Source organism: Geotrypetes seraphini, chromosome 6 (assembly GCF_902459505.1).
Source record: "Geotrypetes seraphini chromosome 6, aGeoSer1.1, whole genome shotgun sequence".
In the NCBI taxonomy this organism is placed as follows: Eukaryota; Metazoa; Chordata; class Amphibia; order Gymnophiona; family Dermophiidae; genus Geotrypetes; species Geotrypetes seraphini.
This window is the reverse complement of record NC_047089.1, coordinates 168,719,458-168,747,162: the sequence shown is the minus strand read 5'-3', so window position 1 is coordinate 168,747,162 and position 27,705 is coordinate 168,719,458. Positions and strand designations below refer to the sequence as shown.

General features: G+C 42.0%; 1 protein-coding gene and 1 long non-coding RNA gene across 3 annotated transcripts; one reads left to right on the top strand and one right to left on the bottom strand.

Moving 5' to 3' along the window:
* Positions 1 to 6,401: 6,401 nt before the first annotated feature.
* On the bottom strand, positions 6,402 to 10,715 carry LOC117362545. Its single transcript, XR_004539911.1, has 2 exons — positions 10,589 to 10,715; positions 6,402 to 9,233 (listed from the first exon to the last, which is right to left on the bottom strand). It is a non-coding gene; the product is annotated as an uncharacterized LOC117362545 (long non-coding RNA).
* Positions 10,659 to 13,830, top strand: RAB9A (RAB9A, member RAS oncogene family). 2 transcript variants are annotated; one of them, XM_033949082.1, is made up of 2 exons: positions 10,659 to 10,807; positions 12,369 to 13,830. In XM_033949082.1, the coding sequence occupies exon 2, from the start codon at positions 12,406 to 12,408 to the stop codon at positions 13,009 to 13,011; it is 606 nt and encodes a 201-aa protein (XP_033804973.1). In that variant the 5' UTR covers positions 10,659 to 10,807; positions 12,369 to 12,405; the 3' UTR covers positions 13,012 to 13,830. The 2 variants fall into 2 exon arrangements, with proteins under 2 accessions (XP_033804973.1, XP_033804974.1); XM_033949083.1 differs by lacking the exon at positions 10,659 to 10,807 and adding an exon at positions 10,814 to 11,047.
* The last annotated feature ends 13,875 nt before the right edge of the window (positions 13,831 to 27,705 follow it).

The window sequence follows — 27,705 nt, the reverse complement described above, 5'->3', positions numbered from 1 at the left end:
TTACACATGATTAAAAAAAGTTCTAACTAAACTTTTGATAAAAACAGAAACTGAACATCATACCATCACTGGAAAACAAACATCCACTTAGAGCTCCTTTTACAAAACTGCAGGAGTGATTCTCTCATGGCAAAAGCACAGAAACCCATAGGAAGTGAATGGACTTCGGTGCATTTGCTGTGGGGGAATGCTATCAAAACATCGTAAAGGGGACCTTAGTTATGTGATTCTATTACATAGACTCCAATAATATTATCTTCTAAAACCTCATATTATTGATGGAGATGTATTTGGAAGTGAACCTGTGTGATCTAGAAATTTGAAAGGACCAGAATGGTAGAAATTAAGCTGCAAATCACATATATACACACACACTGGAATGCATCACTTCTGGTTTTGGTGAAATACTATTTTGGCCTACCAGTTTTCTGAACAAGTTTAGTCCAATCAGCAACAACTCAGAGAAACCATTGAGAAGAATGGTCAGATTTGTTTATGTATACTGTTTTTTACACATTTCTATTCCACCATTCCTAGACAAACTTATTCTACTCTTTGATTCCTTAGAAAACTGGACTGGAATGTTAAAGTACACGGCTGTTTGGTTGATTTTTCAACTTGAAAAAATGTGATCATATAACTAAATTATATTGGAAGCTACATTGGCTTCCAGTTGAGGCAAGTATATTATTCAAGTTAGGTTGTACCTGTTAAAAGACATTGTTTGACCTTATACCTGATCACTTTAAATTTACTGACAGAAAATGTTTTTCTCAGCTTTTTAGATTATTTACATTTCCTACTGTAAAAGGTTGCAAATACAAAAGATTTTTCCATAGAATTTTATCTTTTCAAGCTGGTTCATGAGGTAAACCCTTTTCTGTCTGGATAACAAACTCCAACTCCTATCTTTCATTTAGAAAAATGCTATAGACCTACCGGTACTTATTTGACAAATTCTTCTGAATGTGATTATAATACACTGTGCTTGTAGTCTCTTGATGTTATTAACCGCTTGAACTGAGAAGTTACTGCGGTATACAAGAGAATTGGTTATCTTATGTTCCGATTTTGCTAATATCTTCCATTTCATGCCAGCTGGACTAAAAGCATCTGTGGTATTACCATGCAATATGTGCAGATGTGTTGATATCACTATGCTTCTGCTGCAGCAAAACAACCTATTTTAGCACTTATCTGCCCTTTACTTCCACCTCACCTAACTCTTGAAATACGAGTGCATTTAAGACCTGCCACAACCAGTTAGCCACTGGGCATAACCACAGCTCTGCATCCAAAGTCTCTTAAAAAGGGCTGAGAAAGAGACGTGTGCAGTAACCTCTCAGCAACCCAAAAATGGAACCTTTAGGGCTTAGGCAAATAACGCAGGAGAATGACGTCAAGTCACTGCAGGCAGAACTCTGGGAAGGATGGAAAGCGTTGCTGCCTTAGTATTGCAGATAGGGGTGGTACTGTCAGCTCATGCTAGCAAAGGGGATTTACAGAGCTGCTTGAATTTGCTATGTGGGGGATTTCTGGACTTGGTAAGAAGGAGGTAGGTAGCAGAATGAGTAACAGTTTGGGGATGTCATAGCATTAGAATGAAAAGGGGCATTAGTGACATTGTTAGCAAAGTTTCCACAGCCTATGATTAGGTACAGGGAAACAGGTGTGGGGTACACGAAGAGCAGCTCTCAAACTTTTGAGGGCCCAGAAACTGTTGCAGGAACTATCTGGAAGGGCTCAGCAAGTTACTTTAATCACAACACATTTGTGGAGTTTGATGGTCACACTACATAACTTGTGATCTCTGCCCTGTGTTAAAAGGATCTATTAAAGGTATCACTATATCAAATAATTAGGGAACAAAAGTAATTCTAGTTCCATTGAGTGCAATACAATTAATACCCTGTTTCCCTGAAAATAAGCCCTAGCATGATTTTTGAAGATGCTCCTAATATAAGCCTTACCCCAAAAATAAGCCCTAGTTAAGATTGACCCCTGAAGCACCCCAACCCCCACCCCCGACACTCCCCCTGTGCTGTCCAATTTGCTGAAAAAAATTCAGACTCATCAATTCAATGACCCCCACCCCAGTAAGACCTGACATACCTCCGCTCTGAGGCTTCCCAAAGCAGCAGCAGCGCTCTGAATGGGCTTCTTCGTGTCTTTTCCCACCGGGTCCTTCCCTCTGCCGCATCACTGATGACACTGCTGTTTTTGGAGGCCTCGGAGCAGAGGTATGTCAGTTTCATGGTAGGAGGGTGGGTGGGGTTCTGCTGCACAGGGGAATTGGAGGGAGGAATAGAAAGATGTTGCACAAGGGGATTGGTGAGAGGGGAGGAAATATGCTGCACATGGGGGGGAAGAAAGGAAAGAGGAAGAATTGAGATGGAGGAGAGGAAGGGAGAGAGGATTGTTGTACATGAAAAAAAAAATAAGACATTCCCCCCAAATAAGCCCTGTGTTTTTTTGGACCCCAAATTAATATAAGACAGTCTTATTTTTGGGAAACACGGTATATGGAATGGGTCTCTGGACACTGTAGTACTTATTTTCTTTTGAGTCATTTGTTAATATAGAAAACAATGGAACAATGGTTTACGAGCATAATTCATTCCAGAAGCATGCTCGTAAACCAAATTGCTCGTATATCAAGGCGAGTTTCCCCATAGGAAGTAAGGGAAACTCGCTTGATTCGTTCCCCCCCTCCCCGAGGCCACTGGTGCTACTCCACCTTACCCCCACCCTCCCCTCACCAGCGAATGACCCCCCCCCCCCGAGAACCGGCATTGCCCCCCCCCACCGCTTGTATTGCCCCCCCCCCCAGCGATCCAGCATTCCCCACCCACCCAAACACAATCCCTTACCCCGATCTGGCACCAGCACCAATGCACAGGACGTGCCAGTACCCGAAGATCCTGCCTCTTGCTTGGGCTGGGCCTTGAGCATCTGACCATGCTCAAGGTCTTCTGGTTCTCGCTCTCTCCGAGAATCACAGCGAGAGTGGGAGCCGCACGGCCTTGAGCATGCGCAGATGCTCAAGGCCCAGCCTAGGCAAGAGGCAGGATCTTCGGGCACCAACACATCCTGTGCGTTGGTGCTGGTGCCAGATCGCGATAAGGGATTGTGTTGGGCACGCGGGCGGGGGATGCCAGATCAGGGGGGGGGGCATGCCGGTTTGCAGGGGCTCGCAAATCGAGTCAATGCTTGGTTTGCGAGGCACGATTTGCGAGAAATGTTTTGCTCATCTTGTAAAACACTCGCAAACCATGTTACTCGCAAACCGAGGTTTGACTGTATTTTGTAATGAGAAACCTGCCGTTTATTGTAAGTTAACAGCACTCTGACCTACAAGTGCCTGGCTTTAGAATAGAAAGGCAGGGCAGTAGCACAGGTCCCAAGTTTTACTCTTGAAGTCAGTAAAGATAGTGTTGTTGATTATGGAGAAGTAGAACTGTAAAGTAGAGATTGTGAAATCCATACAGGGAAATTACTGGCTTCCTCCTAGCTTTTCTGGAACATTCACAATGAGGACACTGAGTCTATCCCCAGCTCGCCAATTAGATTCTAAGATCACATGAAATGTTTCCAGTAGTTTATCTAGTATCTTCTCTATGTATACAGGTCTCTGGGGGAAATCTGATCAACAGATAAGTTGTAGGTGAAGTCTTTTTAATAGACAAACGTAATACACTTGTGACTAACTTTCGAAAGCTAAGCTTCACTCATCAGACTGTTTATTAGAGGTTGGAACTCTGACAACCTGTGCTGGTTTTCCCCTATCCTTTCTTCTTGATAATCTCCCTTCTCCTCCCCAACCTCCTTTTGGGTTATTTTTATTGTAAGGGTTTTTATTCCTTTACTTTCCAACCTAAAATTATGGCCCTTACACACACTCTTTCTTTATTTTTTACATCAAACGATTGCATTAAGAAGGGGATCACGAACAGATCGGAGAAGGTTATCATGCCACTGTACTGGGCCATGGTGCATCCTGACCTGGAGTACTGCGTCCAGCACTGGTCGCCATACATGAAGAACTGGGTACTACTCGAAAGGGTCCAGAGAAGAGCAACTAAAATGGTTAAGGAGCTGGAGGAGTTGCCATACAGTGAGAGATTGGAGAAACTGGGCCTCTTCTCCCTTGAAAAGAGGAGACTGAGAGGGGACATCATTGAAACATTCAAGATAATGAAGGGAATAGACTTAATAGATAAAGACAGATTGTTCACCCTCTCTAAGGTAGGGAGAACGAGAGGGCACTCTCTAAAGTTGAAAGGGGATAGATTCTGTACAAACATAAAGAAGTTCTTCTTCACCCAGAGAGTGGTAGAAAACTGGAACGCTCTTCCGGAGGCTGTTATAGGGGAAACCACCCTCCAGGGATTCAAGACAAAGTTGGACAAGTTCCTGCTAAACTGGAATGTACGCAGGCGAGGCTGGACTCATTTAGAGCACTGGTCTTTGACTTGGGGGCTGCCGCGTGAGCAGATTGCTGGGCACGATGGACCACTGGTCTGACCCAGCAGTGGCAATTCTTATGTTATGATGTTCATTCCAGGCAGCCAGTCAGGATTTCAAGTTACGTATCTTGTTTGCTTCCTCAGACTCCTATTTGCACTTCCGAAAACTATTGAAAACATCTTTGTTTGTAAGATTTTTGGGAAATGAATGATTAAGTCACAAATTCTGAAATTCACTGTTTTGTAGTCTCTTGCTTATGTAAACCACATCGATCTGGAAGGTTTTGTAATGTAATTGGCTTTTCCCACCTCCTACTATTTTTTTTTTAATTAAAACTTTTTTTATACTCCAAGCCAGTTCGGAAGTCCAGCTTGCCTCTTTTACTGTTTTGGTTTGTTTCCCAAACACATAACTTGGAAGCCAAAGCACTTTTTCTTTTCTGTGTGATATTTCTTCTAGATTTTCAGATTTTTTCATAGTTTAGTCAGCAAGCTGTTTACAGTTGTTGACAAAAAGATTTAGCTCTCTGGATATTTTTTTCTTTTTTGTGTATGGGTATTTCCATGTTTTAGATGATAGTTCTGGATTGTAACACCCTCAGGAAGCTTTGGAGGATTGTGTAGGTAATTGCCCTATCTACTATGTAGATTGGTATGTGCCTGGATACAATAGTTTTACTGTTTTGTTCCTGAAGCAAATTGATTTTAGTTCACCCCACTGTTCATTTTACTATTCATTTGGCAGTCTATCTTCATTAGCTAAGAAATGGCCCAAAAATGGGGGTTTCAGTTTATATTCAAATCTACACTACACTTGAGTACGTCTCTTAACTTAAAAAAAAAAATAAATCTAAATTTAAACCTACCAGGTGTCTGGCTGTGGAGAACGGAGTCATGGGTCCGGGGCAGGCCCGAAATGCGAGGCAGGCAACTGATTCCTCCCAGCGGCAGCCGCGGTGGTCATCCATGCTTTTTACCGGCCATTAGGAGGAAGGGGGAGTGAGGAGTCAGCACGCATCTGGTTTACAATGAGCCCTGCCTTTAGTCCCGGTCCCGCTAAACCAGCTGGCAATGAAGAAGGCAGATGCCGCGGGGTCCTTCCTTCTTGCCAAGTCACTATAGGCTCTGCCAATCTCGATCCTGCCCCTCAAAATCAGGAAGTAACCAGAGGGGGGTGGGATCGAGCTTTCTGAACTTTTGTTTGCCTGACTGGCTGGTGTGGTTGAGATGCAGGTTTTTCTCAATAGGATTAGCTCCTTTGAGTTTTTTTTACTGCGTCTCTCCCCTCCCCCCCCCCCCCCCCCAGATAAAGGAGCCTGTGATTTAACTCTTTTGAAGCCTGTTGTGGCTCGATGGACTGGCAGTGACTTTATAGCCCTGCTTTCTTTTCTTTGCAGCACCGCTCTCATTTATGTAACATTTGGATGTGTTCAGCTTCTAGGTGGCCACTCTGTTTAAACTTTTGCTTGCCAAGTGTTTGTATATTATTTCTTACTTCTGTCTGATAAGGTCATCAAGGTGGGACCTTTCCTCGGCCACCTAGGGCTAAACTCAGTTCTGATTGGCCTTTCTCTTGCATCCCTCCCCTTACCTGGGTGGATTCCATTTAAATCCTTTGTACCTTTTCAGCCATGCTTGACCTCTGCTGAAAGTCTCTCCTGGCCTCATGGTCTGGCCGAATGGCTGGTCAGACCACCCTGCTGTCCCTATTTGATTAGAGGACCATTGGTTTCACCCTTATCCATCTGACTTTACGCAAGAATCATCCTGCTATCCACTCTGGCTCCTGGATTTTCAGTACCTGCCTCGGCCTCTCTCCCTACTCCTGCCAATACCAGGTGGACTTTACAGTCTATGACCCAGATATATCAAAGAAGAGACAAGTTAATTTAATTATGTATTTGTAATGGGTATAACTAATGACCAGACTGGATGGACCGTTCAGGTCTTTATTTGCCGTCATTTACTATGTTATGTTACAAGGAATGCTATAAACTCTAGCCCTAATTCTATAAAAAAGAAACAATGGCAGTTTATTTATTTATTTTAACAATGTGATGACTGCTTAAATCTAAGCGGTTTATACGGGAACATACATAGTATTAACACAAACAACAAACTGCTCAGTTACATCAACAACACAAATTCTTTACATTTCTCCTTAACTTCTTAGTCCACAATTATTATATCAGAATTAATTACTTCCCATTCTTTAAAAATTTCTCAGACACTATTTTCAAAACCATAACAGGCTCATCCCCAATTTATCTATCTCATCATTTCAAATTTTCAGGCATAACTTGTACACGTAGTGCTTACTTGTTCACTTTTCCATCCTTGAAGGGCTGTATCTACGAGAGATTCCTTGATAGAACATGATCATTCCAAGCAGGCAAATGGAATAAATGTATAACCAACTTTATTTCAAACGCACTTTCCAATTAAACTTTCAGGAAGTCAATTAAAACCTATCGCTTTGATAAATTTCTCTGACCCCATTCCTGCCTTGATGTATCTTTAAAATACCTCCAGATAAATGTGATTAATCTTAACATGCTAATGTAATTTTGAATATTTTTTGTAATGTCGCTGTCTGTATATAGTCTCTTCTTCTGTAAACCGCTCTGAACTGTTTGTGGTATTGCGGTATATAAAAATAAAGTTATTATTATTATTATTACAAGCCAGCAAAATAATGTAAATAATGGTGGGAGTCTGCATTTGTACAATGGCTAAAGATCTGTATACCTGATATTCAGCACTATTTGACCAGCCAGGAACAGCTCCTGGATGGTTAAATAGCATTTGGCTGGCTAACTGCTAATATTTAGTAGAAGATAGCTAGCTAGCCACAAAAATTTAAGAACTGGCCAAATAAGGGCTCCTTTTACGAAAGTGCGCTAGGGTTTTTAGCGCACACACAAAATTACCGCGCATTAAGGCCTTAGCGCACCTTTGTAAAAGGAGCCCTAAGTTTTGCAGACAATTCATAAATAGCAGGCTATCTTTGGATGCTATTAACTTAACCGGCCAGTACAGAATATTGACTTAGCCAGTTAAGTTTATAGTGGTCAGCACACCCCCCTTTAGATATTCAATGCTGGGCACTGGTGCACCACCAACTGCAGGCTCAGCTAGGCTGTTTCCCGTGGTTTAAATATCTGCCGATGTATTTATTTTAAACTGGGGATTAGAGGATGATGAAGCTATTTTGGGCTAGATTCACTAAAGCCCCCTTACCTGTCCAATCCGGTTCCGATCTGTGGCCGAGTCTTGCCGAGCGACCGATCCACTAAAGGCTCCCCATGCAAATTACAAAATCGGACACACGCCCACAAGAGATCCAACAGATCGCTGAAGACCGATCGCAACGCATGCGCAGACCATCATTGTTGGCTGTACATGCGATCTGCGCAGGCACCGCTCTCCTGCACAAGTGAGGTCAAAACAAAGGTGGCGAAGTAATCCAGGCAGGTGAAGGTGAACATGATCGAGGGCTGAGCCGGGCCCGAACTCGTCTCCCCTTCATGCGCACCGGGAGGGGAAGGGGTAGGGGAAGAAACTGTCCAGCTTACCTGTGGGGCAGTTAGACTACGGAACAGAACATGAAACCCGCCCCGACTCTCCTGCTCTCTCCTGCCCTCCCTGCAGTGCGAGCCCATGGTTTTAACCCGCTGGTTTAAAGCAGGGCTGCACTGCGGGGAAGGGCGGCAGAAAGCAGGAGAGTCGGGGCGGCACTTTTCCCCACAGACGCAAAAGTTTACAACATATAAGATGTAGTCTAGACTCAGCTTTCAGTTTCGGGTTCCTCGCATGAAAACCCCTTTTCAGAGGTCCTCACAATTATTTTACAGCGAACGTTTGGCCACCGGTGCAGAAAATTCTGCAGTTTTGATACTGATTTTTCTAAACTTGACAGTAGATTAGCCTCGGCAAAAAGGAGGTGGAATGGGGCTAATAGATACAGCTTCTCACTTTTATTAGTACAAAATGTATAACTCTAAAACAAGTTCAGAGAACGTTATACAAAGGGGAATTCAGGAGTTGTATGCAAATCCAAATTATTCTGACTCAAAGAAGGATTGCAAAAAGGCCCTTTAAATGTGAGCCCTGACCCCTTTACCCCTGTGCCTTGAGTGCCCCTCAAGTTAGTAGGCAAACCAACTAGTTTTAGTGGATGAAGAGGCAGGCTTGCTTCTTGAACACACAAGGGAGGCAGGGCGGCAGAGAGCAGGTCTTTTCAGGGCCGCAGGGCTGATATTTCAGGGTGGGAGAGAGCAGGAAAGGACGTGAGCGACTGGTTCTCAGCAGTCACTTGATTTTGGATCGACCAGCCCTGTCAGTGTGCCTAAATTTTTTTAGTGAATCGAGGTCCTTCGTACTTTGCATGCCGTTTCCCCTCATTTGCATGCGCGGATCAGATCGGGTGCGGATACGCTCGGGAAGGTTAGTGAATCGGGTTGGGGGGTCGCAAAGTGGCCGGGACACAATCGGTGGGCTTAGTGAATCTAGCCCTTAGTGTTCAGTTAAAGCAAGTGAATTTTGTAGCATTAAACTTACAAAAAAAGGCAGAGCTTACATCTTTACTTTCTGTCATGCACCCAAGGAACAGAGCTTATACGTTTTTACACCTTGACATTGTGACCTAACAGTAATGAACTTCAAACTGGGTTGTGGTTTTTAACAGCATCAACTTCCTCTGTCAGCTGAGCCAACAAAATCACCACATTACTTGGCTTGTGGTCAGTTCTCGAAAGAACAGTGAATCTGGGAACCAAAAAGGAGAAAAGAAAGAGGTGAGAGAATAAAGTAAACTTGTCAGTAACAACGGAAGGCATGACAACAGAAAAAAGAGAGATTAAGAGGCCCTTTTATTAAACTGCATTAGGTGCTAAAGCGTGCTCAGGCATCCTATGCTAACTGCCAAATCTGTGTGTACTCTACTAATCATGCGCTAAAAGTATATTTTTTTGAGGGAGCATGTCAGGGGATGGGGAGTTCCAGTGTGCCATGGAGATTCCAGAATTTTACTTTATTTTTTAAAATTTCATAATAAATAAATAAAGAATGAATAAAGAAGTTAAAAAAAAAAATTTAATTCATAAGTATACACTAGAATAAATGACATGTACGTCATGTATACAGTAAACCCCCATGAATTTGCGGTTCGCAAATCGCAGACTCAGTAATTTACGGTATTTTCCAACCGCCTCTTCCTGGTACTAAAGTCATGGTTACACCAATCAGGAGCTGCTTTGACACGCTATCCGGCGTATCAAAGCAGCTCCTGATTGGTGTAACCATGACTTTAGTACCAGGAAGAGGCGGTTGGAAAATGTGCCCGGCTTTGTAAGTACAATTTAAGCACCTGCCGGCACCCCAGCTCCTGCCTTCCATCAGCATGTATTCACAGTTTTTCAAAATTTGCAGGTGTTCCAATAACGGAACCTCCATGAATTTTGGGAGAGTCTGTCAATGTAAACTGGATACAACCGCCCAGACAGGCATCATATGATTTGTCCTTGAAAACTAATAACAAGTAATTTTATTTTTGTTTTATGAAGTAGTTATCCTAATGAGTAACAAAGCAATCATGGCATCGTTACTCTTTGGATCATCTTATCTTTGCGAACTTGGATTTTCAACTCTGACAAAAATTAAATCTAAAAAATGAGAACCACTGCAAATGGTGGATGATGAAATGTTTGCTTGTCCACTCACTATCGAGCTACCTTGAGTTAATTTGCACTCAAAACAAACATTTCCATTGCACTGATTAGCAATTCTATTGCATCTACTTTACTTTCACCGCTGTTACAATTACCCCACATAGTTACAGAACTTAAAAAAAAATAACTATCAATTTTAATTTTTTTTTCTTCGTTCTGCAGACAGCACAGCTCGGCATGCTATGAGGTAGCTTGAATCAGCTATTTTGCATGCATTTTAATGTTCCGTGCGCAGATATCTACTGCGGCTGGACAGAAGCCCTGTATACAGCAGCCAAATTGCTCGTTAAGGGCGCGCGGTAGCTTTCTGCAACGACATAGGCAAAGCGGTATACACCCCCTCGGTCGCATAGTATCTTTTTGTCTCCGTGAAACCCAATCCGGGCGTCTTACCTTCCAACCTTATATTTCAGACGACCCCTGTTCCAGGACCCACGCTTCTTCTCTGCCATCTCGCCTCCTCCGCCTACCGACGCAACGTCTCTCCCTTCTCCGGTTCGACTTCCTGTTTCCGGCAAGGCGGGACGCGGCCGAGGGAAAGACGTTGCGTCAGAGGCGGCGGGACGCCGGAGAAGGAAAACTGCGGGCGACCTGAACGCTAGGCTTGAGAAGGTAGGACGCGGGGATGGGGCGTTTTGGTTAGGCGGCGGTGTCGGACGCGGAAGGATCGGGGACACGGGGGAGGCCGGATAGCCCCTCCCTCCTGGACCTCTGGGCGCGTGAGGGCGGTCAATGCGCGTGACTTGGTGTCTGGGAGTACAGAAACTCGGAAGCGCTGAGATGTGACTCGTGAAGAAATTACTTCTTATGGCAGCTGTGCTGCTAGAGCAGAAGTACTGGTGACAAAAATAGGTAATTGGGGTCGTTAAAAAAAAAAAAAAAAAAAAAAAAAAAACCCCAAAAAACTAGGGTCCTCTTTTTGTTGGAAATTCCGAGCAAGTTATGGTTAATTTGTGATGGCTCTTTTTACTTTGCCACTCCAGTCATTTGAACTCTTTTAAGTAAATGATATCGGAGCAGCCGCCTGTATGTGCCAAGGGGTTGCTGCTTGAGAGTCGGTGGACTCGGGACGAAGCATTTTTAAAGTGAGGGTGCGGTCATAGTAAAACTTAAAATATATTACTGGACACGAAATAAAAATACTGAAATAAAAACGGAAAGTCTTTTCTTTTGGAAAAAAAAATGCACAGGACTATAACTTTGAGATAAAGTTCATAGTCTTAATTTTGTTTGTAAGGTTGACTTTTTAAAACTCCACTTTACAAAAATTAGAATCGTCAACATTCTCACGTTCAGCTCAATAATTGCATTTTTTTTAACTGCTTTTATTTAACAATTGTAAACCTGAAGGCTCATCCCTTTGCAAAAACGACTTTTCTAAATATAGAGACTATTCTGTTTAGTTTTGATGATTGTCGTCTAGCTGGGGGTTTAATGTGAATCTGATTATCAAAACTGCATATAAGTTAGTAATGTTTCAAATAAAGAAATTCTATATACTGTTATATTTAATTCTTATTTAGTGGTCCTCTTTCTCTGAAGTTTGATGGATGTCTTTTCTCTCTGATTTTTTTTTACTCATGTGATCTCTCTTTGTTTTTCATCATCTTACACTGGTAATGCTCCATGTTTATGGTAACTGTGAGGGTTGTTAATGCCTAAAGCTTGTTTGTTTTTTTGTGAGTCCTTATTTATAGAACTTGAGGAGGGGAGTTGAATGATAAGGGAGATTTTGAACTGTGATTGGGGACCACTGTTTAGAACAGGGGTAGGAATTGATCCCACAAACCAGTACAGGCAATCTATTTTCACAATGAATGGTCACAAGATGTATTTGCATACAAATTGAGGCAGTATAGCCCAGATTCTGAGCTTGGGTGCTTACTGGCACCTAAAAAATTAACGCCAGTTAGAGAATCCAGTCCTATGTGCAGATGTGTTTTCAATATATCCACTGGCTTGTGAACTTGAGGATCAGTGTTGCCTGTTGGTCTAAAGCCATCTAATTCTCTTAAGTCATAGTAGGGTTGGGGTGTTAGTCTGTAATGTAGAGTCATACAATGCTAAGTATAAAAAAGAATAGCATTTTTGTTTGTTTGCCAGTGAACTGATTGTGGCAAACAGCTAAGAAATTAAAAAATAGTAAATTTGTCTTTTTTTCTTTTTAATACAGGCTTTAAAAGTTCATGTAAGCCTCTCTTCTAAGAGCAATGGCAGCAAAATCATCTCTTCTGAAAGTGATCCTCTTGGGTGATGGTGGAGTTGGGAAAAGCTCACTGATGAATAGATATGTCACCAATAAGTTTGATACACAGCTGTTCCACACAATAGGCGTGGAGTTTTTAAACAAAGATTTGGAAGTGGATAGCCATTTTGTGACCATGCAGATCTGGGACACAGCAGGCCAAGAGCGGTTCAGGAGCCTGCGGACTCCTTTCTACAGGGGCTCAGACTGCTGCCTTCTGACGTTCAGTGTAGATGATTTGCAAAGTTTCCAAAATTTGGGCAATTGGAAGAAAGAATTCATTTATTATGCAGATGTCAAGGAGCCTGAAAGCTTTCCCTTTGTGGTCTTGGGTAATAAAGTTGACATTATTGATCGACAGGTGTCTACAGAAGAAGCCCAGGCTTGGTGCAGGGACAATGGCAACCATCCTTATTTTGAAACAAGTGCAAAAGATGCCATCAATGTTGCTATAGCCTTTGAGGAGGCTGTTAGAAGAGTGCTTGCAATTGAAGATAAATTGGATCATTTGATTCACACGGATACAGTAAATCTGCACAGAAAGCCTAAACCCACCTCTTTATGCTGTTAACTGCTAGATTTTGTGCCAAATAGAATACTTAAGAAAAGGGGTATATAAAAAAAAAATCTTGCTCAGATGCTAATTTTAGAGAAGTGTAATTGTAATGCTGCTTTTATTATGGAGGGTAAGCCTGCCATTTTAGTGAGTTATCTATTACTAAAATTTGTAGCATCTTACACTTTAACAAGCAAGTATACGGTAAATGTTAAGAAAAGAGATTAATTTAGGATCTGATTCACTGAGGATTTCCTTGGTGGTGAAGGATGTGCAGGAGGAAAGCTTATTGAACAATTTAATTTAAATGTATATTTTGTAGTGAAGAGAAATAGATTAAATGATTTAAACGTTAAACAGTGGAAAACTTGAAAGTTCTAAAAGCACTACTTAAGATTCAATATCTGGACTAATTGTGGGACAAAGATTATACAGTATATGTGTGCTTGTATGTTTTTACAAAATCTGCATTCCAGTGTTGGTTTTCTTAAAACCCATTTCAGAAAGCAATAAGTTAGGCTGTTAAGTCTGCTTAACATTCCTATTGTTTTATGAGCAACACTCATCTGTTGATAAAGATTTTAATCATTCATACTGTTGGGATAAAGAAGTTTCTTTGATTTTAATTGCCAAGAAAAGGCAAATTGGTAATTGTTTTGTCCAAGTAGGCAAAACCTTTAGCTACTTCTTTTCTGTCAGATCACTTAGAGATATGGCACAGGTGGATGTGAATAATCAAATGAGATGTGACACTATATCTGGATTGTAACACATTTCAGATTTGCCTCTATTAGCAGGCTTTAAGGCAATAAAAACATGTTCCTATGCACCTGTCTTCCAAATGAAATGGCCTGATGTTTTTGGCAACCACAGTAGTGTTGGCTGTTCTTCTGAACTGTATGCATGGGTCAAATAAATCTCAAAATTAATTTGCTAAAGTTAAAATGCAGTATTGGCACTGTTGGCCAAGATTCTTCTGCACTGTTTTCCTACTGATGTCTTAAATTCCCCAAGCTTCAAGGATTTCTTTAGGGGGTGGGTGAGATATTTAAAATCTATGGCCTTTGAACTGAAACATTCCTTTTTCTATCTGGTTTGCAGCCAAAGTGCTATGGGCCTGATTCTATATACTGTATGCTGCCTAAAACTTGGCGCTGACTAGCGCAGTGCTATGCACGATTCTAGACAAGGCACACACTTTTTATAGAATTGCACTTAGTGGCACGTACTTTTATGTATGTTTTTTATAGAATTGCATTTAGTAAGATAGGTAGGTGTATTTTAAGTGTGCTGTTTAGAGAATTGCGTTTAATGAGGTAGGCAGCGCATACTTCATGTGCACCGTTTAGAAAACCATGCTGTATACTGGAGGGGAGATTATGTCGGCGCATTATGATGTTATGTGCACAGGGGGCATATCGGGAAACATGGCTACTAGGCGCAGGCAGCAAAATTTCAATGCTGGGGGACACATCGCTGCTAGCAAGGATATTTTTCCACAATGAGAGGAGGTACTTCATCCTCCCAGGCCATAAAAGGAACTATATACATTACAGAAGGGCCTGAGAGAGACTGACAGTGTACTACAATTTCCAAGTGTCCTTTCCCAGATATGTTAAGTACTCAAAATGGCAAAGTACTGTACATATGTTATCTGGTTTGCTGGCCCTGGGGCATTGCAGGATGTGGTGAATTGCTTACTGGGATCTGCACTTATCACTCCAAATGACAAGTTTGCTTCCTAACTACCAGGCTAACTCCTCACCTGAAAATAGCAAAATATTTCGGAGTCCCAAAGACCAGCTCACCTGCACCTAAATGCTATTAATGATATGGAGCATGAACCACCACGATGATGCCTTCATTTGTCTAAATGAAACCACCTGAGCAGGGTCAAGAGGGAGAATAGGGGGATAATGTTAGCACATTGGAATTTCAGATTATTGATCACATTTCTGCTCAGGGAAGAGGATGGCACTTGCATGCATGAAGAGCACACAGCCCCCCCCCCCCCCCCCCCGCTCCCCCCCACACACACAATTTACCCAGCAACTTGCATACTGGATTGGTATACAAGGTTTGGGACAAAGGAAAGGGTAAGACAGGAGAGTAATGAGGAGGGAAGAACTGACAAGTGCAAGTATATCATCAAAACTGAGGTGGAGGATTTGAAGAAGAAATGGCTATAGATGCGGATCAAGGTCTATCAAAAGAATGAGCTTAAAGAGGCAGAGGGACCTGGCTGTGACATCACTCTCGCTGCCCTGGAGCGGGAGATACTGGACACAGCTGGGCCCGGTACATCAACTGGTATAGGAGGCGTGGATGCATCCTGTAGGCTCAGAGATAAGACAAGGTATCATATATCCTACATAACCATTGCCTGTTGTCATAATGAAAATGTGGTAGGACTCCCACACAGATAATCTTTGGGGTCCAGGGTAGTCAAGGTCAAATTCCATCTGCTACCTGTGATGGTAACGTCTAAAAATAATAAAGGAAACTATGTCCCTGTCAGACAGCATCTGTGTCAACCATGTTTCTGCAACTTGACATGTCTGCCCATATTGATGTCTCATTTTCTCTCTACTTACAGATGCTCAAGGTATGCCATGGGCTCCAGCCGCTGCCAGGGAGGAAGGGGAGCAGGCAGGTTAGTCTGCAGCAGCCCCACCCCTTTCTAGATCATCAGATACTGTTGCTGCTGTTGCAGCAGTAACTGCCCTTCACTACCACCACAGCATGAGACCACTGCAATAGTGGAGGGGGAAGTGGCTGAGGAGGAGATAGGAGAGGAGAGGGACGAAGAGGAGGGTGAGTTTGGAGTTGAGCTGGGGGAGGAACGAGCCCTGCCAGAGCATCGAGGCCCCCCTGAGCAGGATGGCTAGTGCCTAGTGGATCTTGGTCAAAGCATTCACCAGAAGCAGGTCTTACTCAGAGAAGAGGTTGCAGGGCTAAGGGTGGCGCTGAATATCCCCGTCGAGGAAGTGAGAGCTAGGTGGACAATTGAGCAATGCCTGGCCTTCCTTAACCTCCCTGGCCACCAATATGGCAGGCAACCACTGAACCCAGGAGAGCATCTAATACATCATTGCTTTCCTTCTCCCCCACCTAGGGTGACTAGGTTACCCATTCCAGAAAGGAGATTTTTTGGCCAGTCTTGTTTTTAAAATTACATCCCAAAGCAGTGTAGTATCTGTAGTCTATGATTCTGTTGAAATCAGCACTGTAGGTTCCATAATGCACTGGGATGAGGTTAGCATAAATCCAGGACTGGCCAAAAAGCCTCCATCTGGAATGGGTAACCGGCTCATCCTACCCCTAGCTTATCAACCAGTTCCATCCTCCTGGGGTTCCAATAGCTCTCTCCATCACTGGAGATTGGCGCAGAAAAAAAGCAGCTTTGGCAGCCTAGGGTCTGTGCTGCGGTTCTGCCCATATCTTTGTTTTCTGATGATTTGAGCCCATCTGTGTTTGATAGGTTACTAACCACTGGGCCATTTCATCTTCTCCGTTGTTAGATCTCCCTGACATCTGGAATGATGCCCTAGGAGAGCATATCTATTTCTGAGTGTACTGTACAATTCCATTCTATTCCTGGACAAGTGGGTAGTCAATCCCATTTCACAAGATCTCTTCAGGAAGCTTCATTTACATATTTTTGACCTTCCCCTCTTTAACTCAGGACTGCCTTCTGACTTCCAGTTGTCTTCCTACAAGAAAGACAATAGGAGCTAGTCTTTTCTGCTCATGTTCATTTTTTTCTCTAACTTCTGTATTTTTGCGGCTTCGCATGTTAGTGCTGCATAGAGAATGACACAGTGGCTGTTACCTGCGGCTAGCCGCAGGCAACCTGCCAAAACGGGAAAAAAGTGTTCACCACGGCTACGAGGATAAGGCTATTCACCGCCTCATGTAGCGGTGAATGGCCTTGTCTCCGCAGTTAAGGGAGGGAACGCGTGCGGTCACCTATCGCGCTCCCTCCCTCCTTACTGATCACTGCTGCCGCTGAGTCCAAACATCTCCCTACTCCCTACCTGCCCCTTACTTTCATGGCCGTTGATTTCTAATTGCCTTCCTATGAGCATCCAGAGCGTTGAAGTTGCATGTGGCTGCCATAAAGGTCATCTTTGACGAAACCAGAAGTTGCATCAGAGACGACCTTTCTGGCAGCCACACGCAACTTCAACGCTCCGGCTGCTCGTAGGAAGGCAATTTAGAAATCACCCGCCATGAAGGTAAGGGGCAGGGAGGTTTGCCGGCACAGTTGTGCATTGCAAGCAGGAAACACTCCTGCCTTTTAAATTGAGCATGTGAGTAGGACTTACTATTTAGTTTTTTTAGTCGGATCGGGGCCTGTTGTCCGAGGGGGGGGGGTCGCAGTGTGCATGGCGGAAGTGGCTAAGGGGCTCCTACTGCAGGGAGGGTGAAAGCGCAAGGGAATATTATATGTCACAATATTGCATAGCAGTGATGTCTATGCAGGAGGAATTTTGTGTAGCCATGGGGGAGAATCATGTAGCAAAGACAGAAAATGATTGAATGAAAATTGTTGAACGCTTGTTTTTGTTTTTTTTTTTTCTTTACTCCTTTCTCATTCTTTTGTTGCCAATGGTGCAGGGTGGTTTTTGATGAGGAGGAAGGAGCGCAGACCTACAACCCTGGATTCTCTTGCTCTAGCTGGGTCCTCTGGGGAACTAGATATGGATTTTGATGAGATATCAGGGTCAGAGGCAGATTGACCTCTCTGGCAGCAGGAGCTATGGATGCAGGTGTGTGTGTGTGTGTGTGTGTGTGTGAAAGCGCCATGAAGGTAAGGGGCAGGGAAGGAGAAAGGGAGGGAAGGTGGGGTGGAGAGGAACAGATGCTGAAGGGAAATGGGGAAGAGAGAGTGGGGAGAAGGCGCTTAAGGGAAATGGGGAACAGAGAGTGGGGAGAAGACGCTGGAAGGGAAGAAGACGGATGCCAGACTATGGAGGGAGCGGAGTGAAGAAGATGGGTGCCAGACCAATTGGGGTGGGGGAGGTGGAGGGAGAGATGGAAGGGAGAGGCACAGTAACAGAGCAAATGGAAGACGCAGAGAGAAGTCAGACAGTGATGCAAGGAATTGAATGAGGAGAAGATGAGGAAAGCAGAAACCAAAGGTAGAAAAAAAAATTTCTATTTCTTTTTTTTTTTTTTTGCTTTAGCATAAAGTAGTATATTTGTGTTGATAAAAATTTATAAACAAAGCACTGCCAGCTGAACATGTCTCTCTAGTTCAGCAGCCAGAACTTAAAAACAAAATACGAGCTGAGCTGCCCTCCTGATGATGAGCCACTGCACCTCCCCCCCCCCCCAACAACCATGGGTCCCTGAACCCTCTGACTATGTTGGCCGCCCCATGACAGCGACACACCCAGAGAGACAGGATGCCCACTCCCTCCTGCCTTTGCAACCCAGTTAGGCATTTGAGCTACCTGGACCCCTCTGATACTTTCCCTGACTTTCCCCTCTACACAAAGATTCTACCACCATCAAGACTAAATTGAATAAACACTTCCTTTTTATCATGTTAAAAATGTATGCAAATTTACCTCATGCATATTCATTGTGGGTATCCTGAAAACCTGACAGTCTAGATGTATTCTAAGGATACCCACAGTAAATATGCATGAGGTAAATTTGCATACATTTTTAACATGATAAAAAGGAAGTGTTTTTTCAATTGTTTTCTTTAACATAGTGGTCTTCAGGTTTAAAAAAATGTATGTTCATCACCATGGGGATAAGAATTGTACAGTAATGTTCTCAGTTTTACAGTGGTACCTTAGTTTACGAGCATAATCCGTTCCAGGATCATGCTCGTAATCCAAAATGCTCGTTTTTCAAAGCAAAGTTCCGCATAGACTTTAATGCAAACTCAGAAGATTCGTTCCACAACCAAAGTTTGCAATGGTGGCCCAGGGGTGAGAACTTGCCTGCGGGTGCTGCACAGTGATTCCAAAGTGTTGCCTTCCTTCCTCGGGGTCCCCATGCGGCTGCCCTCCTGCTTCTGCGATGCCTCTGCCATCCGTCAGCGCTCTCCCGGCTCCCATCTAAACTGGCCATCCTGAATGAGCATGCCCGCGACTTCTCTCTCCTCTCCTAAGGCAGCTGCTCCCCCGACAACACGCTCACCACGTACAAGAAGAAGAGTTGGTGCAACGGATGGCCACCAGGATGGTCTCGGGACTCAAGGATCTATCGTACGAGGAAAGGCTGAAAAATTTGCGGCTGTACTCACTCGAGGAATGTAGGGAGAGAGGAGATATGATCGAGACGTTTAAGTATATTACCGGCCGTATCGAGAAGGAAGAAGAGATTCTCTTTCTCAAAGGACCCTCAGCCACAAGAGAGCATCCGCTCAAACTCAGGGGCGGGAAATTTCATGGCGACACCAGGAAATATTTCTTCACCGAGAGTGGTTGATCCTTGGAACGAGCTCCCGGTGCAGGTGATCGAGGCAAACAGCGTGCAAGAATTTAAGAGCAAATGGGATGCCCATGTGGGATCCCTTAGAGGGTTAAGCCAAGGGAACCTGTTACCAGGAGTGGGATCCCTAGGATAGTAGACTTGGGGGTGGGTCAGTAGAGTGGGCAGACCTGATGGGCTATGGCCCTTATCTGCCGTCATCTTCTATGTTTCTATGTATTGTAGTTTACTGATGGATCCTATTTTGTACCAGGAGAAATCATGCCAAATTGACTACAAATCCCCAGTGGCCTTCCTCTTCTGTCTCCCCTTTGCTTCAGAACGAGAGGAATTTTCGTTACTCTCCATATCTTTCAGGGGCGTCAGTGGCTGATGCTGTTGATGGGACTGGGGGGGAATGCTGAAGACTAGGGTTTGGAGAAGGGGTTTTTTTTAGCTGCACGTGGGACTTGGCACAGTGGGGGAGGGGCTAGAAAACTGTTATGGACCATTGAACAGAATCGACCTAAATATCCAGAAAAGTTTTTGCAAATCAAATGCACTAGTACCCCTTATTTTTCTGATCTTGCGATAGCACCAAATTGTTCTAAAAATCCCTAGAATTCCAAATGACAAACACCTAAAATTAGAAGCACTGAATCTAGTTTATGAATAAAGGGGGATAGGAATTTATACTGCTTTTTCTGTGTGGTTTACACAATCAAACAAGTTTACATATTTTAGATAGGTACTTATTTTGTACCTGGCATCTTTTGCACTTGCCCAGAGTCACAAGGAGCTGCAGCGGGAATTGAACTCACAACCTCAGGGTGCTGTGGCAGCTGCTCTAACCACTAGGCCATTATTACTACTATTTATCATTTCTATAGTGCTGAAAGGCGTACGCAGCACTCTACAAATCCACTACTTGGCTTAACAACGTCTGTACAATATTTTCTAGACCAACACAAATCTGTCATTCTTGACTCTAGACCTCTCCGCAGCTTTTGGTATGATAGATCATTGTTTTCCAAAGACTTGCTGTGGTTGGAATTTCGGAGCAAATCCTTGACTGGGTTTCTTCCTATTTTTCAAACCCTATCTCTGTAGTATCCTTCAATAACACTTCATCAACTATATTTAAAAATAATTTTGGCATCTTATAAACCTGGTTATAGCAAGAGGCCCCCACATTGGCCCAGTGGTGGTCACAAATTATACATTTACCATCTCTGGAGCGTCATGACTACAGATTTGACTCCAGTACTGGGATGAAAGTTTATTAATTGGGAATCGGTTTTGAATTTGTTTACCCATGTGGCTCAAAATAGGTTGTTAAAATGAGATCACCTGATGAAGTGTATCCTCATGGTTACAAATTTTATTGTGACATCTTTGGGAGGGAGGGTAGGCAAAGGTTCTGTTTTGTAAAAGTTATTGTATGGAAAAAACATTTTTGTGTATGTACTATGTATCATCCAAATTGAATAATTATCTAGTGCTGTGTTCTTCAACCTTTTTACACCTATGGACCGGCAGAAATAAAAGAATTATTTTGTGGACCGGCATCGGTCCGCAGACCAGCGGTTGAAGAACACTGGGCTAAGTCGTGGTCCAGATCCTGCCCATCTCTACCCAGTCTTCACCCCAGACCCTGCCCCCATAGTCCTAATTGTAACACTATTTTTTCCATTCATTTTTCATATATATATACACAATGTAATCTTATTAACAACGCATCAATCGCACCGCAGACTGGCAGTTGAAGAACACAGTTTTGGGCCTGATGCACATGCCGGCCCTGTGGACCGGCAGGAAATTTCTGTGGACCGGCACTGGTCCATGGACCAGTGGTTGAAGAACACTGATCTAATGAACATAAAAATGCGCTAATAGCAACATTAGCACATGGCTATTAATGGAAAAAGAAATAATTTAGGATTTTATGGCTGCAGTAAAAATGTCATTAGCATGCAGAAATGACCTGTATAAGGCCGCTTTTTACTGCAGTTTAGTAAAAGGTCCCCTTTATTGATTTTGCTATAGTACAGAATATGACTGGTTCATATTTTACTCTTTTTGTATCAGCCATTATGTCAAAAACATGTATTTATTGGGATTTATTAACTGTCTATATGAAGATATTCACCCAAGGCAGTGGACTGTACACACAACTTGCAATTTTGTTAATAACATAGCAATAGTAAAATGACCAAATAAAAGTATAAAGGAGGGAAATGGCAAATTGAATCCATAGTATCATCAACACTTCCGGAGGCCTTCTGGCTGGGGAACCCGGTTTAGTGTGCCACCACACCCAAACTTTGTGGGACATTGGATTATAGTACTAGTTGAGATGAATTTTAGATACGTTATGCTGTGTTTGTTTAAGTTTTGTATGTCAAGCTATGATTATGTTTGTATTTTGTAAACCTGTATGGGAAGGTATCATGTAAGTGATTTATCTTTTTTCCAACTTGACTCAAACTGGGAAGTAGAAAGCTGAAGGCAGTATATAAACAACTGAAATGCCTCCTCTATTCTGTACTGAGGACTTAAAAAACAAACAAACCAGGTCATGTTTAGAAGGTGTGAACCAGGCAAAAAGAAAAAGAATTAAGGGAGGAACTTGCTGTATTCCAGATAGTCATGTATATATTAAAGGATTCACAGAAGCAGAAGGAACAAAACTAATATGGAACACCTTATTCTAATGGCACTCAAACCAGTTTAGCAGGTTTGGTATTCAGGATTCCTTAATAAATTTGTATACAAAAAGTTTATGAATCAAATTCCTAAAGGGAAAAATAGAGAAGGGGTTTTGATTTAGCTCATGCCTTTTCAGTTGTAGCTCAGTGAGTTACATTCAGATAGTTTCCTGTTGCTGGAGGGCTTCATAATCTAAGGGTTCAGTAGCAAGTCCAGATGCAGCCCATAGGAATTGAATGGGCTGCATTATATTTGTGCACTGGGAATCATTACCATGGCTTTGTAAAAGGGAACTTAAGTTTGTACCCAAGGCAATGGAAGATTAAGGCCCTCTTTTACTAAGCTGCAATAGAGATTTTTTACTGTGACCCAGAGAACTAAGTACTCCGATGCTCATAGGAATTTTATGAACGTCAAAGCATTTAGGGCTCCGGGTTGCTACCATGGCTTAGTAAAAGGTGGAGGGGTAAATGACTTCCCTAAGATCATAAGAAACCATATTGCAATTTGAATAAGGGCTTCCCAAAAATGGTCTAGTGATCTTAAAATCTGAGCAGGTTTTCAGAAAATCTACAATGAATATACAGGAGATACAGAAAATGTATATAGATGGGTTCTCCATTTCATGTAAAGTTATCTCATGCTTATTCATTGTGAATATAGTGAAATCCTGAATGGTTTTAGGGCTCCTAAGATCAACTGTGGAAGTCCTATCCATACACTTTATAAATAGCTTGATAACTGGTTCTTATCCTCATGTATACAGATTTAAGTTATGGATGTTCTCCAGGGGATGGTGCTGCTTTCAACAGCACTGGAAATAGAGATAAAACAAAATAAAAACAATAAGATACTTTTTTATTGAGCTGATAATACATATTTTGATTAGCTTTCAAAGGCAATACTTTCTTCTTCAGATGTGAAGAAGGTACTACCTTTAAAAGGTAATCAAAAGGTAGTCTAATAAAATACCATCTTATTTTTTCTTTGTATTTATTATCTTTAAAAGTGAATTAATACGGCTACCACACCATTGTATGCAACACTGCTTGGAAAAAAAATCCTAAGCTGGGGCTACATAGCCTGTAAAGCTCTTCATTAAGGCTCACATGCAGCTCTAGTTTTCTAGATAGCTGTAAGGAATATTCAGGAAATACATAATATGACTTCAGAAACAGGTACTCTCTGGGATTTTGTCAAGTACTGTACTAGACTGGCCACTGTTGGAAGCAGGGTACTGGGCTAAATGAACCATCAATCTGACCCAGTATGGCTATTCTTATATTAGTACTTGCACCAAACAGTTTTGAGGCAAATAAGCATCAGTATTTCAAATAACAAAGATCAAGGCTTCAGGTACACAGGGCATTTTGTAAAGATATTCACATCACCACCACCACCTTCACAACAAGGATTGCAAGGGCAAGTGGATTTTGAGGCACAAAAATCTCCAATTATCAAAATAACAGAAGACTAAATCTAGTGAAGTCTTTCTTCACAGAGAACAGGGCAAAAAAGTAAGGCAAAGTTAAAGGAGAACAAAATATGCAGGTAGCAAAAAAGGCAATAAACTGTCAGCTGACTTGAGTTCCTGCCACTTGCGGCTGTGTTTACAGCTAAGCTCATGAAATTCTAGAGAAATATGTGACAAATCACATAGTTTCTCACTATTAACCCGTGAGAAATACTTTGGGATAGTCTATGAAACATTTTTGAGTCTTAAATTAACCAGGTATTAAAAATATATATATATCCCCTACTTAGACTACTGTAACTCCCTCTGCTGTCGCATCACCGAGAAAGACCTTAAGAGACTACAATTGCTCCAAAATACAGCAGCGAGACTGATCCTGCGCAAGAACAAGTTTGAGAGGGCAAGAGTCTACTGCTTAAGAAATTACACTGGCTACCGGTCAAGGACAAGGTCCAGTTTAAAATTGCATGCATGGTCCATAAGGCCATATATGGAAAAAAACTCAGCAGGACTCACTTCTGCCATCCAGGTCACACGGTCCTTAAACAACTTGAAGACAATCCAACGCTGGAAGCTACCTCTTCCCTCTCTATGCCTGGTCTTGGAGGAAAGCTCTTTTTGAGACCACCTTTGAGTTCCAAGGCCCCAAAATCTGCAATAGCCTCCCAAGTAGCTTGTGCCAAACTCCTACTTATTTCCAATTCAGGAAAGCACTGAAAACGCATCTATTCTCACTGCACTGATCTTTTCTTATGCAGTCAGCTGTACGTCTAGACCTCTGTATCATTTCTAATATTATGTAAGCCGCAATGATTCCTAGTTGACATTTACGGGATACATCAATATGGTATAGTATGGTGTATATATGCACACACACTGTATTTGTAGTATATGGAATAGAAGCTGGAAATATGGCTCTGTGTTATACATGTCTGCAAATTTAAATTAGGTGTGGGCGGCTTGTCCTAAATCCAAAAGCTATGAGAATACCAGTTTAAACTGGGTTATACTTGCTGAACTGTGAACTCTTATGTCAAACTTGTTCAAACAAAAATCTGATAAAATATGTGAAGAACTGCATTAAGGAGCAGTGACTGATGAAATTTTATGTTTGATAGTGAGTGGTAAAGTACCCAGACTAAGCACTTAACGTACAGGGTAACACTACAGGTAGAAGTTTCTCTGATGTAATGATGAGGAAAAATGTTTACCTGTATGATCTTACAGTTGCCATAGTGAACTAAAGGTTACAATATTGTTATAAAGAATGGACTAGAGACCAGCTGATCATGCTTTTTCTTTTGCTTTGTGCTGTAGAAGAGCCTGGGATGAGGGAGAGGGTGATCTACTTTCCCTCTTCCCTATTCCATTGACAAAAGCCCTTCTGGTACCTGAGCTAGGAACCACACTAGCCCAAAACAAATGAGGGTAGAGCTTGGTACTGCAGAGGATTTTTCAGCTCTTGAGTTCAGCTGGGGTTCAAACCAAGGAGCGGTACTGGCCCACAGACTCAACTGCAAGGGATGGAAGGTGTAGCTTGTCCTGGGGAGTCAGGTCTACCAGGCTCTACTGCACCAGCCTAGACCTAGGGGTACAGAAATACTGGAGAATTCAGGGTTACATCATCCCTTATACCAGTGATGTCACTGGAATAGTTCACTATCCATAAGCCCGGACTGCTCTGGCAGAATGAAAAGGAAGTACAGTAAAACCTAGGTTTACGAGCATAATTCGTTCCAATAACATGTAATTCAAAATACTGTACTCATATATCACACCGAATTTCCTCATAAGAAATAATGGAAACTCAGACGATTCGTTCCACAACCCAAAAACTTTAATACAAAATACTATACATCCTAGTATTGCAAGATCTCACTCATTTAGAACAGTCACTACACTCCTGCAGCGTCAGAGAGAGAAAAACCATTGGCTCAGTTGAGATGATGTGACATGTGTATACTGTATGTACTTGTATTGCAAGACATTGCTTGTATATCAAGTTAAAATTTAAGAATATGTTTTGCAAAACACTTGCAAACCAAGTTACTTGCAATCCAAGGTTTTACTGTATCTATTTTGTCTACTTTGTTTTAAAAGCCTAGGAATTTCTTTATGCACTACGTCATGAAAATTTATGCTTACTGTCCCAAAGCACTAAACTATCAAAAAGACAATTTACAGGGCTTCCAATTTAGCCATCGCCAAGAGGGAGATTTTAAAGCCAAACCTGGATTTCAGGCAATCCCATCCTGCTGCACTGTGGGTCCTGGAGCTTTGATTTCTATGGGTGATTTGGGGACTGTTTTAATATTCTGTTTTAGATTTGTTCCTTAACTGTATTATACCATTGAGTAATTCTATGCACACTCTTATTTGTGAAGAAAGAATAAAGAAATCTGGCAGTAGTCAATGATTACACAGCTGTTTTCTAGCTTGGCTTTGGACCCTGAACAGAAAGGGGATGAGAGGAAACAGTTTCACATTCAGTCCTTATTTTTCTTGCTTAGAGGTGTGGTTCCTTCTCTATTCCTTTCACACTTTTGGCTTTTTACCCCATTTGCCAGCATTAATTTCTTATTTTAATAAAAATAGCCCAGTTTTCATTCAAGAACAAATTGTCATGCTCATGACATTATCACTTGTCTGAACCCATTAAGAAGAAATACAAGTAATTTAAGAAAATATCACAAATTGTGTATATAATAAAATACACAGGAAGACACTTGGTTGTACTACACATGTGCAGTGTTTTGGTTACAGTAAAATAATAAGGTCAGGTAATAAGATGGGTTCAAATAAACCAGTCATACTGGTAAACAGTGCTAAATCAAATAGAAATTATAAGAAAAGGTTAACTTTAAAAGACTGAAGCTGGCAAAAGAAATACATGTTCATTTATGACTTGAATCCAAACACGAGTCATGAGGAAGAGATGTCACCAACAAGGATGCTGCTTTTGGTCTGGACTCAACACAGCCAGTGTTTCAGCAACACATGTGTTTTTCAAGAGTCAGCTATTTGTCAATTATATATATTACTGTATCTCCTTTATACATTTGTTCAAGTGCATCCTGGTTGGTGACATCTCTTTCTCACGACTCTAGTATTTGGATTTTCACTACCACTGTTGAGACGCTTATTGAGTTCTTCCCTTGTACATTTATGATTTTAAACATTAACAATTTTTTTCTGCTACCTTACTATCTGAAAATTTTTGGACTACAAAAAATATTATTTTAGTTTTACTGAAAAATATTTTTCTGTTAAGCACGATGGCTCTACTCTTAGGTTTTGAACTCCTCCAAAGTAGCCCCTGTCACAAGTATATCCTACACCTACAGTACAGTTTGTCTTCCGTTTCTGGCTGACTTTCACTGTGAAATAAATAAATAATGAATAATGCTGGAGGAGCCTCGACCCTGAGGAAGTATAATTGAAATATGGTCATGGCGGGAGAGGCGATCCTCACAATGGTTTAAAGCAGATAAGTGGCTTTGTTAAAGAAATAAATATATAAACAATAAACCTAGGGCTCCTTTAAGAAAGGTGTGTTAGGGACTTAACACGCGGAATAGCGCGTGCTAAAATGCCACGCATGCTAACCGCTATCGCCTCCTCTTGAGCAGGCAGTAGTTTTTCAGGTAGCATGTACTAATCCGGTGCATGTGCTAAAAACGCTAGTGCACCTTTGTAAAAGGAGCCCATAATAGAAAAAAAAGGCATATTAATCCTATGATGATAATGGCTAATGTGGTGAGCACATGAAGAACTCCTGAGAGCCAGCTGAGGATCTATTAGATACAGAAAAAGGATTTTAGGGGATAAGTACTGTATTAAAAAGAAGTGTGCAAAATTCCCCTAGAATGGTAGCATAAGTAATGCATAATATTACATATAAAACATTAAAGGGATTAATGTACCTTTTTCACTTTTGATTAATATATAATTGAATTATGAGGATTTTTCTGCAACTACTGCTTATAACTCATGACTTTTGACATACCTACTTGAATGGTACAAGTTCTAAATACCCCTAAAAAAAGTACCATGTATTGGTAAATTTTGACATTTTAAGTGGAGAGTCTAACATT

What these genes read in the sequence shown, in the direction of transcription:
- RAB9A (XM_033949082.1), top strand. Translation starts at nt 12,406, where the DNA reads ATGGCAGCAAAATCATCTCTTCTGAAAGTGATCCTCTTGGGTGATGGT.